Source organism: Rhinolophus hipposideros (assembly GCF_964194185.1).
Source record: "Rhinolophus hipposideros genome assembly, chromosome: 7".
NCBI lineage: Eukaryota > Metazoa > Chordata > Mammalia > Chiroptera > Rhinolophidae > Rhinolophus > Rhinolophus hipposideros.
In genome coordinates, this window is record NC_138053.1 from 11,493,855 (window position 1) to 11,509,362 (window position 15,508).

Below are 15,508 nucleotides of genomic sequence, written 5' to 3' on the forward strand. Positions count from 1 at the left end.
AAACTACCAAAACTGACTCTAGAGGAAATAGAAATCTGAGTTGGTTATAACAATACATTATAAACATGATGTAATAAGTAAGAGATTGAATTAGCAATTTAAAAATTTTCCACAAAGAAAGAAAATCCCAGGCCCAGCTGGCTTCAATAGTAAAGTCTACCAAACATTCAAAGATAAATTAATACCAATCTGTCATAAACTCTTCTCCAAAATAGAGGAGGTAGGAATGCTTCCCATCTCATTCTCTGAGGACAGTATCACCACGATATCAAAACCAGGCAAATAAAATAGCAGAAAAGAAAACTATAAATTAATATCTTTTATGAATGTAGATGTGAATATCTTCAATAAAATATCAGCACACCAATTCCAGCCACATACAAAGGGGATTATGCATCATTATCAGTTAAGACTTATTCCAGGAATGCAAGGTTTGTTCAGTATCTGAAAATCAAGTAATGTAATAATATATAAGAGTAAAGGACAAAAACCATGCAATCATCTCATTAGATGCAGAAAAAAACATTTGAAAATAATCTGACACCCTTTCGTAATAAAAATGATCAACAAATTAGGAATAGAAAGGCACATCCTCAACCTAATAGAGCATTTATGAAAAGCTACAGCTAACATCATATATACGGGCAAAAGAATGAATGCTTCCTCTAAGATCAAGAACAAAACAAATGTTCACTCTCAAAATTTCTATTCAACATTGTTCTAGAGATTCTAGTTAGGACAATTAGGCAAGAAAAGGAAATTAAAAGTATCCAGTTTAGAAAAGAAGAAGTAAAATTACCTACTTGCAGATGACATGCCTTTAGTGGATAAGGGATTAACTAAAGTGATTAAGGTATCCACTAAAAAATGAAGAAGGTATCCTCTAAAAAGCTATTCAATCCACTAAATGAGTTTAGCCAGGTTGCTGGTATACAATATCAATACATAAAAATGAATTCTATTTCCATACACTAGCAGTGAACATTCTGAAAATGAAACTAAGAAAATAATTTCATTTACGATAGGATCAAAAACAATAACATGCTTAGGAATATTTAACAAAGGAAGTGAAAGCATTTCACACTTAAAGTTACAAAACCTTGTTGAAAGAAATGAAAGAAGATCTAAATAAATGGAAAGACATCCCATGTTCTAGACCAGAAAACTTAATATTAAGATGGCAGTACTTCCCAAATTGATCTATAGATGTGACACGATCCTTGTCAAAATCTCAACTTGTGTTTCTTTTTGCAGAAATTGACAATCAAATCCTAAGGTTAACGTGGAAATTCATATACAAATTGAATTTGTATATGATATAGAGATATAGAACTCTTACAACTCAATTATAAAAATTATAAAAAGACAAATAACTCAGTTACAAACTGGGCAAATAATGAATGGGTATTCTGTAAAGAAAATATATAAAAGGCCAATAAGCTCATGAAAATGTGCTCAACATCGTTAGTTACTAAAGAAATGCAAACCAAAACTACAGTGTGATACCACTTCACACCACTATTTAAAATAAAAAAGAATATGTGTTGGCAAGGATGTGGAGAAATGGAAATCTCCGTACATTGCTAGTGAGAATGTAAAATATTACAGATGCTTTGGAAAACAATTTGGCAGTTCCTTAAGAAATTAAACATAGAGTTACTATATGACTCAGCAGTTTCACTTCTAAGAATATATTTGCCCAAGTGAGATGAAAACACAAAACTAGTACACAAATGTTCATAACAGCTTTATTCCTAATAGCCCCCAAATAGGAACAACTCACATATACATCAAATGATGAGTGGATAAATAAAATGTGGTACATCCATACAATGGAATATCGTTCAGCAATTAAAAGAAGTGAAGTACTGATAAATGTCACAATATGGATGGACCTTCAAAGCATTAGGCTAAGTGAATGAAGCCAGTCATGAAAGATCATGTTTTATGACTCCATTTATATTAAATGTTTAGAACAGACAAGTCTATATAGAGAGATTAGTTATTATTAGTTATAGATCTATTATTTATAGATTAATGACTGTCTAAGGCTTGAAGGGAGGGAGGAAGAGTGACTGATAATGGGATGGAATTACTTATGGAGGGATGAAAATGTTCTCAGATTAGGTTGTAGTGATAGTTCCACAACCCTGTAAATATACTGAAAACCACTGAATTTTATAGTTTAAGTAGGCAAATTGTATTCCCACACAATTATTATATTTAAATAAAGTTGTCTATAAATATTCAATGAAATTCTGAGTACGATTGGTACACACCATGTTTCAAAATCTGAAAAGGGGAAAGAAAACATTAATTTTCCGTTACAACTTGTTTAATCATTTTGATAATGCCATTATCCTTATAAAAGCTTGAAATGGTTAGCAATTTATTGCATTTAAAATTTAGTCACACATTTTTCTAATTTCTAACAATGTATTAATGAATCGAAATTCAATGTAAAACAGATATATACTATTTTATACCAAAAAAAATTACACAGAGTGGGCCAAACACATACAGTTCCTTGGCATGGATGGAAAGAAAATATTGTAAAAACACTTTTTTTAAAACAAAATTTCTTGTTTAATTTGTTCTAAGTTTCTGTAACATAATTGTTACATGGACTGCTTTTATGTATGACATGTACATATTGGAATTGACAGAATCTCTAGAGCAATGTTCTTAGAATTCAGTGATATCTGAGATCACACTTAGCACTACTTACCAAATTATTCATTATATTCTGCTTAGAGTAAGATTTACAGTAAATGTTGTAAATGTTGGTTGACAAATATGAGGTTATGTGGTTTTGGCAGTCAAAAATCTGTCAGATGGTTTTGCTTAGATGTAGTTTTCTTTTTCAAAAAACCTGTGTTCAGCCTCTTTAAGTTACCTAACACTTTCCAGTCCTTTTCTTTCTTTACCCTTCCATGGCACACTTAAAAGCCCCCTCCTTTTTGACAGTGTTCTCCCTTAGCCTCCATTCATCATACTCCTCTTAATCTCCCTGATCTGTTTTTTCCCAGCCTCCTATACTGGCTGTTTTTCCTTGGACTCTCCATTAGATGGGTGGCAGTTCTCAGAGTTCCTTCCTTAAGTTCAGCTCTTCTCATTTTCGTGTCTTCTTTGGAGATCTTATCTATTGTTACAACTTCAAAATGCAATTTATGGAGTTGGTGATAAACCACAAATGTATATCTTCACACCTTATGTCTTTTCTGAGTTTCAATTTTTTAGCTGTGTAGTTAGAATTTCTGCCCGTTTCTCTCAAACATCTCAAGTTCAAAATGTCCCACACTCAACTTACCCTCCAAATGTGTTCTTCCCTCTGTGTCCCATTCTCTGTTAATATCACTATCATCACCTTCCTTGTCAATCAAGCTAGAAGTCGGAGATATTTGTCCAGTGGCAAAGTCATGTCGATCTTTCCCTGCAGATATCAACTGAATATGTGTTCTCTTCTTCATCATAAAGCCTATTTCAAGCTCTCGTCATTTATCATTGGACTGTTTCTTATCTATCCACATTAAACACAAAGAATGTCTTTCTGAAATATTGATTTGCATGTCTAATGCTCCTGTTTCACCTAAACTCCTTCATAGATATCATTAATCACCTCAGAATAAAAACCAAAGTCCTCAGGGAGGCTCTCCACGATTCAGCATATGGCTTGACAATTAAGTTTATGTTCTATCAGTTTTCTAACCGTTTTGGTGTACTTTGCATTCTTCAACTGTGCCATATTTTCAGATGCATTCACCCATGCTATTTTTTGCTTTATTTATTTATTTATTTATTATTTATTTATTATTATTATTATTTTTTTTATTAATCTAAAGCTAGCTGCATTCCACTTGCCACCATAATTGGTTCAAGACTCTGGGCCCATGACATTCAACACATTGTCATAGCTGGAGAAGTCCTTCAAAAATTGGCGTGTGACTCAATTCAGGACATTAAAAAGGGGAGATTTGCTTGGTGCTCCTTGGAAAAAAGTTTTCTCCCTCTTAGGAGAGAACTACAGGAAGAGACACTCTCTATCCCGCTAGATGTTCCAGTCGGAGGTCTAACCTAGAACTGCTGCAGCCATTTTGCCCCCATCAGGGAACGCAGCCTAAGGAAATCAAAGTATAGAGGAGGACATCACTGAGCATATCTCATAGAAAGTGAGCAAGAGACTGGCTTAAATCAATCCTGAAGTCCATGACCCTCTGGACTTCCAGATATGCAAGCTATAACATTTCTGGTTTAGGTCAGTTTGGATCAGTTTTTCAGATACTTGCAGATCAAAACCTCCAAACTGATACATAAACTTGTTAAAAATTTTTCAAGGGGAGGTGGGTGGAGGCGCATTAGGTGTGTAGAGCATGAATGAAAACAGTTTCCACTGTTAAGACTGCCTTTTCCCCTGAATAGATTTAGATGCACTTGTTACACCTAGGCAATACACACTTTATATTTAAGAACACAACACTTCCAAATCTGATTATGACATATGGTCTTGAAGAACTAATACTACAAAAGAGCTAAATGCATACATCTTTCTGAACATAAATGTTAATGCTAAATTTAAATTTAAATTGATGGATAAATATTGGGCATGACTATACTGAAATACAGTAAAAAAAAGAAAAAAAGCACCAAATGTTTTAATTTTTAAAATCTGGGGCTAAGTCTAGCCCAAAAATAAATGGAAAACATTCTTATTTTTCATATAGAATTCTTCAATACTTTACTGAAAGCCTTTTACATATAATTATTTTGAAACTAAACTTTTCAAGTTTCTATTTAATTCTAAGGAGAATTGTGAAACATGGAGCTTTTATACAATAAAATATTTAATGCAAAAACCACAAATTTAATATCATTCCATGTGTTCTTCTATGTTCCAGATTTTTTTTCCTTAAAAAAGAAAAATATCAAACGTCTTTCAATTTTGTACCCTTTTTGTTGTCCGGAAGGGTATTTGGAAGTAGAGCACAAAGAAGTTCTTTATTATGGAAGGAAATGCCTGGAAATAAGAGTTAATGCCTAAATGAAAGACTTAAGTTCCTAATTTTTAAGAGTTTGGATCAATTCTGGGTCCCATAAGTGCTTTGATTGTTGGTATAACTTTAGATGTAAGAGGATCAGAAGGCAAGTTGTTAAAAGGTCCTTCACTTTTGTACTTCTTGTTGCTGTACTTTGCTCTTCTCTCTCTTTTTTTTTTTTTTTGTCTCTTCCTTATCCAGAAGTGATTGATCGATTTATTTGATGATCACAGTCCAGCTGTTGTCGTTTCCTTTCTCTTCTGAACCCACGTTCAGTTTTATTACAATGCACTGCGCTAAGATAGCTACACAAGATGCAACAGGTCCTAATTTTGCACATATGGTTTCATTTTGTTGGATTAAGTCTGATGGTAACTCACCACATTATGTATTCACTCCTCATGTAGTCAATTCATGTTAGAATTCTGATCTCTCTTGGGGAATTGGTAGATTTTGATTTGTACAACTGTGCCTTCAGTGGCTAACTGTTAAGCCTCAAATGAAGATATTATTTCAGAGAATGTCTGAATCTGGCAACATTTTTTATATGAATATTCCAAGAAGACACACAAGCATATAGTTATTTCATGGTACAGCTCATAGGCAAGAGTAACTTGTCAGAATAAATGGAAAAGAAAAGAATGAATAGATCAACAGAGGAATTCAAGAAGGCATTGCCAACTATTTTTTTAATTGTGAGGGTTAAAGTTTTTTTTCTTGTATTTACCATATCATTTTTCCCTGTGTTTTTTATAAATTGATACATTTATAAAAAATAAATGCAGCTAAAAAGAAACTAAATGCTCAGATTCACATTTCAGTAATTAATCTGTTTGACGTTTTTATAATTGGAGCCTGTATTCACTGGTCTATGTTGGGGAGAGCCAACTTCCAGCATCCACTGCTGGATTTTCCTCACAATGGTTCATTTCCTTTCAAATGTATTAGCAATTAGCTCCCAGTGTACCTAATTGTAGCTTTGTTTGACTTTCCACCTCCTCCCTCTGTTTATTGAACTAGAAGAAAAGTACATTACAGCTTATATAAATGGCCAGCTTTCCTGCTTTAGGGAAAGTATAAAAGAAAGCAGACCTTTCATTAATGTGCAAGGGAATAGACTAGTCCCAGCATTGAGTAAGCTGAATGAATAAGTGCCGGGAGGTACAATAGGAAAACTGGACACCTCCCAAAGCCTCCCAGGTTTGCCCTGTGCCATGTTTCTGTATTATTTTAGATTTGAAGTTAATTCCCAGAATGTCAAATATACCCGTATTCAGATGTAAGTACAAAAACATTTCCTGAAGCCAAAGAGAAAAAAATAAAGCATTTGCCACCTTCCATTGGTTCAAATAATGTGTGAAAATTATTTTTAAATGTAGCTATTCCATATTTTAAAATATAATCCCTATAGGTGTTTTTTTAAAGGTTGTAGTAGGATAATTCCTAATTGATGTAGAGTGGAAACTGAAATAATGACATCTTTACTTATTTCCAATTTAAATTGCGTTGGGTGGGGGGGAGGATATAGAGTTTTGCTTTAGTTGGCCTTGTTTTCCTGCCATGGGAGTTGACTTTCATCTGAGTTCCCATAGATATGTGTGAGAAATTCTTTAGGGCCTGAAACAAGAGTATCTTGAGGGTTATGTGATCTGACCTAATCAACCATGAGTGTTCTCATACTTTTTTTTTAATCCCTTTTAAAAGCTATTTACTGAAGGCCTATCTCAATCGTCTTCTCCTTCTTCCCTTGATTAGACATCGATGAGTGCAGCGTCATTCCTGGGATATGTGAAACTGGTGAATGTTCCAACACCGTGGGAAGCTATTTTTGCATTTGTCCACGTGGATATGTGACCTCAACAGATGGCTCTCGGTGCATCGGTAAGCCTTGTATTTTTGAAGGCACAATACACTGCTTCTTCATAATGACAGAACAGCCCAATCAGGTATGAAGATGGCAGCGATTATAAAACTATTGAGAAAATGGCTGAAAGAGTTGTTTACAATAAACGGTACCACTATTGAGGGACTGATAGACGAGGTGCTCTTTGCAGAGACTTCAGTTTCAGCAGCCATCTGGGTTTGTTTTATGTTGTCAGAGTCATTCGGGAAATGAAAACTTTCTCAAGACGTTGCTCTTACTCAGCATTAGAGATACAAAGACAAGAGAAAGATTTCCAAAAATCTGCTTTAGAGACAGACTGTAGCCATCAAAGGTTGTTTTATTGCTCTGAATCATGAATGTAGTCACTGTTTTGTATACTTTGACCTTGTTTATTCTAGTGAAAATAGTCATTACAGAAAAGAAATTGACACCTTTAACTTTGTTCTTTAAGCATATTCAAATTAACACCAAATATATTTGTATGTTCTCCTTCATTTAGAAAGATGGAACAGTGCTTTCCGGTCATGGGTAGGTCATCCATTATTGAGCAAGGCTTAGACTTTAGGTTACTAAAGAGTCATGGGATATGGGAATTTGAAGAATTAAACCAGCACCCCAAAATAGAGTTGCTTCGTTCACTAGAGGATGGTCACCCGGATGGTGACAGTCTCCCTTTCCCACTGAAAGTGTATGTCAGCAACTAACTGCCAGGCCTCTGTCGATCCTGAGGTCAGCGTCCAAGTGATCTGGGTTGATGAGATGGAAATGCAGAGTCAGGGATGGAAGCTAGAAGTTCTGTCCCACACACAAAAGGGCTGTGTGGCCTGAATCCGTTTGATAAAATGTACCGATATGCCAGTTTATGCTAGTTTTAGCCATCTGCCCCTAAACAAAAGCGATGTAGATCCTGCCTTTAGCATGCTATCTTGCCATCACAAATAGTAGTGGAAGAATACAATAGCAGTAATAAAAGAAACAGTGGGAGTGATAGTAAAAATAACAATGACAGCTTATGAAACACGAACTGGGTGTCTACATTGCCTCATTATCTCAGAGCTTTGGGGCCTTGGACAAGCTGCTGACCTCTCTGTACTTCAATTTCTCCTAGTAAATGTTCAATAAAATATTCCTCATGATTAGTATTGTTGTTATTATTATTATTATTATTATTGTTAGGAGGAGGAGGAGGAGAATATGCCTGCACTGGACCCATATATTATGCTTTATAATCCTTAAAATAGCCCTGAGTGATAGGAACAATTAATTATTCACATTTATAGATGAAGGACCTGAAGGGTAGAGAGGTAAGGTGACGTTCACATTATTACAGGGCCAATAATTGGAGCTAGGGTTTGAATCCAGATCTCTCTGACTCCTGCCTGTTACTCCTGTTACGATGACCCTCCACTGCCTCCTTGAGGTGGCACAGACCCTCTGCCTAGAGAGCAAGGTCTCCAGGGAGTGGTTTTTCTGCCATCATGCTGACAGTCTGTTTGGGGAAGCAGTGTGCCCTTTGGGAGCCTCCCTTTCCCATCTGAAAACGATGAGATTTGAATGACAATTGTTTGTCCTTTGTGAATGAATCAGAGTTTCTGCCTTACATTAGGTAAAACATTTTTAGTGACATGTTAAGTCTGTAAAACTGAGCAAATTAACTATTGTTAGGGTCAATGTTGCCAATTGGCTCACTGCATAATAAGTCTGATTCATTTAACATAATTCAACAGCTATGAGAATTGAAAATTAGTAGAACTGCTTACAGTTGGCTTAATTTTCTTGAACTGTACAGGAAAATAATGTGTGTGTGCCTGTATACACACATACACACACACAGACACAATCATCACCTTGAAAGAGGCATGGACTCAACTCTAGGAGAAATGCCAATTTAGGAGTCATCGCTGAACATCATTGGTTTAGATGTCATGGCTTCAGGAAGCTTCTATTCTAGAAAATGGCTAGAAGAAATGTGACTGGAGAAATAAGTGAGGTTATTACCCTGAGGTTCTGGAAATATCAAATAAGGTGTATGTGTTTTATTTGATAAGCAATGTGGAATAACTGAAGGCCGTTGACATTGAATTAGAATACGGGTGGGGAGTCGAAGAAGAGAGGCAAACTAGTCAGAAGGCAGACTTTTCCATAACACATGTTACTGCTTTATATCATATTTCTAAATTATTTCTTTCTACTTGATTTCGTAAATTGATAAGTCTTTCTTTAGTAAAACAAAACTTGTGTTTGTTTTTTTATTTAATTGATTATTTATTTTGCATTGAAAAGGAGTCCTACGCTTCATCACATTCAGAGCGTCAAGATCAAGACTCCTAAAGATTTACTGAGGTTGATTTTCTTCAATGTCAGATATTTGGTTTCCACTAAATCATAATAAACTCTCTATATCTCTTGCATCTCTATGTAAAGTCCTAAGTCTTTTCCTGGGTATTGAAAGTCCTATTGAACCCGACCCAGACTGTATTCAGGACTCATCTCTAACCACTGGCCACCTGACACTGCACTCCCATTTCTCTCTTTGCCATACATGAGCTCAGTTCCAGACCTCTGTGCACAGTATCCCCTCTACCTGAAGCATCTTGATATCCCCTCTATGCTCGTTTAAACTCAACACATCTTTTAAGTCCCAAATTAGACACCACATTTCTTTATAGCGATTTCTACCCAACCCACGTTTTCTTGCTGGACAAGATTTATCAGCCCCTCCCATAATATTTCTTATTTCCTTCATTTCTGGGCTTATATTGTCACAGGTACTTATGGCTTACGCATTGACCAGACTCTGAGTTCCATCAGGTCCTGCCTTATGCAGTTTTATGTCTGTGTGGTGCCTTGTATACAAGTTTGGGTTCTGTAAATCGTTTCTGAAATGAGTAGGCCAATCAATAACTGCTTTGCATTGTTTGGCATCTTGCTGGCCATGAGGTGGTGGCACTGAGTGGAGATCCAGGGTGCTCAGAGGTAACAGAGAGCCTGCTGGAGCTCCTGAGAATGAGGAATGACGAGTCCTCTGCTAAGCGTCAGTCCCCATTCATTTCAATATCAACGTCTTGACCCAGGAACAGAGGAAAACCCCAAAGGATGGAGAATGACTCTTGGAAATTATGAAACCAATATTAAAATTAAGTGAGCAGCTTAAAATTATTTTGAATAACTGTGTTACATTTGGAATAAGTATGTGTTTTCCATATGGGAGAACAAAATAAATCTAACATGTTAATGTGTAAGAGATCTTTGACTTTGATTTTTAAAAATCTGAGTCTGTATTTTCTTAGATTGAATTTATTTATGATTGAATTATGTATGCCATGGATATTTCCAGGCTATTTATTTTGTAACCACACATATGCTCACAATAATGAGTTGGACAAACTCAAAACTTTCTTGAGTATGAAACTGCATGTTATCCGCAACTTTATTCTAAGAACTGCATATGCTGAATGCTGCCCTAATTCTTTATTCTAGTTAACGAAAATATCCTGCGTCTGTACTACACTATAAAGCATCAATAAACTTCCTTTTTCTTTTATGTGTAGGAAACAGTTTCATATGGTAGGAGAGTCTAGCTGGGCACTTTATTTATAAAAGAAGATAGTTTTTCCATTTCATTTGATGCTAAATATAAAAGTCAAATTCCTAATTTAATTTTATCTAGTGTGTCCCATCAAGATTTTTAAATATCCAGGAAACAGCTTTATTTTTTAAGAGTACTAACATATGTCAGTTCTAAAAAAAAGTGGAACATACCTAATTATCTTTTTTAGAAACATTTTTAATAGCACAACTTAATGGCCTTTATGTCAGTTTGGAATTCAGTGTCATTGTAATATACATTGCATTATTAATACCTAGTGTTCACATTGTAATATACCGTGTTTCCCCAAAAATAAGACCTAGCCGGACAATCAGCTCTAACGCATCTTTTGGAGCAAAAATTAATATAAGACCCAGTCTTATTTTACTATAATGTAAGACCAGGTATAATATAATATAATATAATTAATATAATATAATATAATATAATATAATACTGGGTCTTACATTTTTGCTCCAAAAGACGCATTAGAGTTGATTGTCCAGCTAGCTCTTGTTTTCAGGAAACACGGCAGGTGAGAAGAGTGACTGGCAGCCAGCCATGAGTAAATAATGAATTGACAAGCGAATTCTGTATGCATGATAATGTCCCCGCTGCTATTGTGTGCATAGAGCTCTAGCAGGGACCCTAAGCAGTGGGATGGAAAGCGCTAATCAGCAGCAAGTGAAGTTCAGAAAACGAGAGAGGAAGCACTTAGAAATCCTTACCGTAATGTGACGTTGCCACAACATCACAGCACACTTCCTTGAGCTTTACGAAAGTTTCAGTGCACAAATACTGCCTTGGAGTGTTCTTGAAAAGAAAACCCGAAAACATAATATAAAAAGTAATAACAGAAGAGAAAGTTTGAGGCAGTGGGTGATTCATTGCAAAATAATTTTTTAGGCAGTAAATGCCCTAAGTCACAAAGAAAGGCCTCATTATTGTAGTGAAAATTGTCGAGGAAATGATGTCGATCATGAAAAATGGGTGGGAGCTCCCCAGAGGAATAAGGGTGCGCTAAGCAAGGAGAAAGGTGTGAGTAAGACTACAGGTGCCGAGAGTATCTGAAGGGGCTCAGAATGGTGAGAAGAGCGTGTCTAGGAAAGAGAGCTGAGATAAAACGAGAAAGATGGGTTGAGAGTAAGATCCAAATAAACAACCTAACATTAAATCTTAAAGAACTGGAAAAAGAAGAACAAATGAAACCCAAAGTCAGCAGAAGGAAGGATACAGTAAAACTTAGAGCAGAACTAAATGAAATAGAGAACAAAAAGACAATCAAAACGCTTAACACAACAAAGAGCTGGTTCTTTGAAAAGATTAATAAAATTGAGTCCCTGGCTAGACTCACTAAAGAGAAAAGAGGAAACACACAAATAGGCAAAATCAGAGATAAAAGTGGAGAAGTTAGGATGGGTACCACAGAAATACAAAGGATCACATGCAAATACTCTGAATGTCTATACGCCACCAAATTCAATAACCGAGAAGAAATGGACAAGTTCTTAGGAATATATAACAAACAAAAAAAGATTCTGTTGCTGAGGTTCTTAACTGCCATGCTAAAGACCATGTTTCAGGTTGATCCTGAGAGCAGTGAGAGCCCACCAAGATTTTAGAGCAGGACAGAGACAAAAATCAATGGGGAAAAATCTGTTTTAAGGAAATGAGGAAGGTCTTGATACAATGATATAGAAGTATGCTCAAGATATGCTGTTATGCAGAATTGTATGTGATGATGGGTACATATGCATGTGCGTACATATGCATGTGCGCATTTGCAACAAAACATTTAAAGGACAACCCAAAACTCCTAAAGATGTTTAACTAACGTGGGATAGGGAAGACGGGTGAAACAGTATACCACATAGTGTTTTAGTTTTAACTTCAGAATCATATTAAAGGAACAGGGATAGTAATTTTAATTAAGAAAGAATATTCTAGAAAGAGAAGGCTAGACAGTGTGGAAGAAACACTTCACTATTTTAAAGGAGGAAGTAAACCTAAGAGCCACAGTGGTTCCCTTTCTTTCATTGTTCCTAGTTCTAGTTAGTCTTGTATAATGCAAACATAAAGGCAACATGAAGGTATTTCAGGGATAGCAAGAATCTGCAGAGTTAATCAAGGGGAACCCAGGTTGACGCTAGCCCATTAAAGAAGCAGGTACAGGCCTCCAGGATCACGGGATGACACCTGAGACAGTGGTTGCTATTTACCAAACACCTATTATCACTAGTATTCTGACCTGAGCTTACCTCATCGGTGTTTTCTGACTGAACCCTTCATTTTTAATAAGCAAAAGCTCATTCAACAGGAGGCATATTTATTTCAAGGTACAACCCCCAAATTTTACCAAGTTTTCATCACATTGTGTAATTAACCATTCTCTTCAATCAAGTTTAGACGAAATGTCAAGCCATGAAACAAACTCTGATAATAGTACCATTTGGCTTCAAGATAGATTTATAGTTTAATCAGAGGAGATGGATTGCTTCCTCTTTTTCAGTGTGGCTTTAAATAACACTTCATGTAAACTTTGTTCTGGGACTGTAGTGAGGGTGACAGGAGATTATTAGAGGAATAGACTTGTTTTTATTTCTATGCCATATCAGTCCTACAGTTAAACATACACCAAGCATTAGAAGGACTTGTCCTAATGGTGTAATAAATATGCTTCATCTGCCTTTGCCCATGATACTAGTTCTCTGTGTCAAGGAATGGTGTGCCTAGACAACTTATTTCTACAGGGTGTTCTTTTATTTCAGATATTCTTCCATATGATGCATTTTCTTTTCCTTTTTTTTAAAGTTTATTGGGGTGACAATGGTTAGTAAAGTTACATACATTTCAGGTGTACAATTCTGTAATACATCATCTATACATCATATTATGTATTCACCACCCAGAGTCAGTTCTCTTTTCATCACCATATATTTAATCCCCCTTACCCTCATCTTCCACCTCCCCCTTACCCTCTGGTAACCACTAAACTATTGTCTATGTTTATGAGTTTTTGTTTCTTTATTTGTTTGTCTTGTTCTTTTGTTGCTTTCAGTTTTATATCCCACATTATCAGTGAGATTATTATGCTAAGCGAAATAAGTCAGACAGAAAAAGGCGAGAAAAAGGGGAGAACCATATGCCTTTCAACACAGTACTTTCTAAGGACCAGACAGTTTTAGATATGCAAAACAAATACCTAACTCCTAGCCACTGTTTTGCTTTTGAAATATATTTTGGGGGACACCTTAACTATGAGACATCACATTACACTCATCTATATCTCATCCTGGTATGTTTTTGACTCAAAGGATTGGAGGTAAATAGTTTGACTCCCCAATGGTGTTAAAAGAGACTGTGGAATTTATGAAAAAAGTTATGATTTACTTTCCAATCCTCTCTTTCTGCCCCTTCACCCTCTCACCAGTTTCCTTCAGTACATATTATAAGACTGTCCAGAAGTTTCCAAACTGTATAATTCAAAGACCCCTCTTTAACATCAAAAATGTTTTCCGATCCATGCATGTTGGTAATTGAATATCTACACAGTGAAAAAGCTACTGGGTATTAAGTAATAATTTTAAATGAATTTCTATTTTATTAGTCAAAGTGGGGTCTCCGTAAGTGGGAATCATGTAGTGCCTACGTATCTGAGGTGTGTTTCACACAATGTAAGGAGATATTTGTGGACCCCTCCCAGCATCATGGCAGATTCCCAAGTATACTTAGATTCCTGATGAGCACTTTCTCGTGTGTATACATATTCCCTTATTTCCAGTGTGCTGTTGTGTTTGATCCACAAGTTGTTTAGAAGAGTAAGGGGTTTCTCTGTTTGCAAATCTTCCATGTGGGCTTGAAAAAGATGTATTTTCTCCAAATGTTGCATAGATATACCCATTAGATCAAACTTGTTAACTATACTGTTTAAATTTTCTCAGTGTCTACTGAATTTTTTCTACTGTATTTATCAGTTTCTGAAAGAGTTGTATAATATCCCACTATGACGGAAGATTTCTCAGTTTCTCTATGTGGTGCTTTAAATTTTTATTTTATGTATTTTGATGCTATAAGGTGATGAATGTCTTAAAATATTTTCCTGGTAAATTGAACCTTTTTTTCAGTATGTATTGACTGTCTCAGGTTCTTTACTTCATGGTCTATTTCTAAATATTTTCTCTTGGTCTATTTTATATATTATTTTGCATCACATTTTGTGAGTGGGAGTGGAAGGTTTAAATATATGCCTGTTAAATACCTTTCCTCTCAATTTTCTGCTTCCTTATGCTTTAAATGTCTCTTTTAAACAGTCTAAATCTAAATTGTTTTTACACAGAATGAAATCTTTGTCTTTTAAATTGCGACTTAAATTTATTTGTATGTACTATAGTCATTGATATATTTGTTTTTATTTCTATTATTTTCTTTGTGCTTCCTACTTGCTTTTTTTTTTGTTGTTATTTTTTTCTCCTTTCTTGCTTTCAGGTTTCCTTCCTCCACCATACTCCATTTTTTTCCCCTCTGTTGTTCCAAAGTTACATACTTTATTTCTGTGGTTTTAGTGCTCATCCGAGCTGTTTTAAGATGTATATGTAACTTAAAATCTAAAAATAATCTGTATTTTTACCCACATCTAAACAACAAGAGAATATTAGAGAAGTTACACTTTGATGTCCCTTTTCCAATTTAATAAATTCTAGCCATTATCACTCTCTCTTTGCAACAAATTAATCATTTTTATTACTGTCTGATATTTTAGTGCTTGTTTAGATTTTACCTGGGTATCTAACAATATTTTTTGTCTTTCCTTTATGCATTTCAAACCTTCCATTTGAAATCATTTTCCTTTTGCCCAAAGCACTTTTAAAATTTCCTTTAGCAAGAACCTTTTGGTAGAAAATTCTGTTTTTGTTTTCCTGAAAATGAACTTCATTTACTCTCTGGAAAGATGATTTCTTTGAGTATAAAATTTTAAGTGGACAATTATTTTATCATAGTGTA

At 35.2% G+C, this 15,508-nt stretch overlaps 1 protein-coding gene across 1 annotated transcript in view; it reads left to right on the forward strand.

Annotated features, from left to right (window-relative positions):
• The window catches only part of FBN2 (fibrillin 2), a 262,360-nt gene that overhangs the window by 126,058 nt on the left and 120,794 nt on the right, over positions 1-15,508 (forward strand). Inside the window, exon 8 of the mRNA XM_081054526.1 lies at positions 6,789-6,914. Coding sequence (XP_080910652.1) covers positions 6,789-6,914 — 126 coding nt within the window. The remainder of the gene's footprint in view (positions 1-6,788; positions 6,915-15,508) is intronic.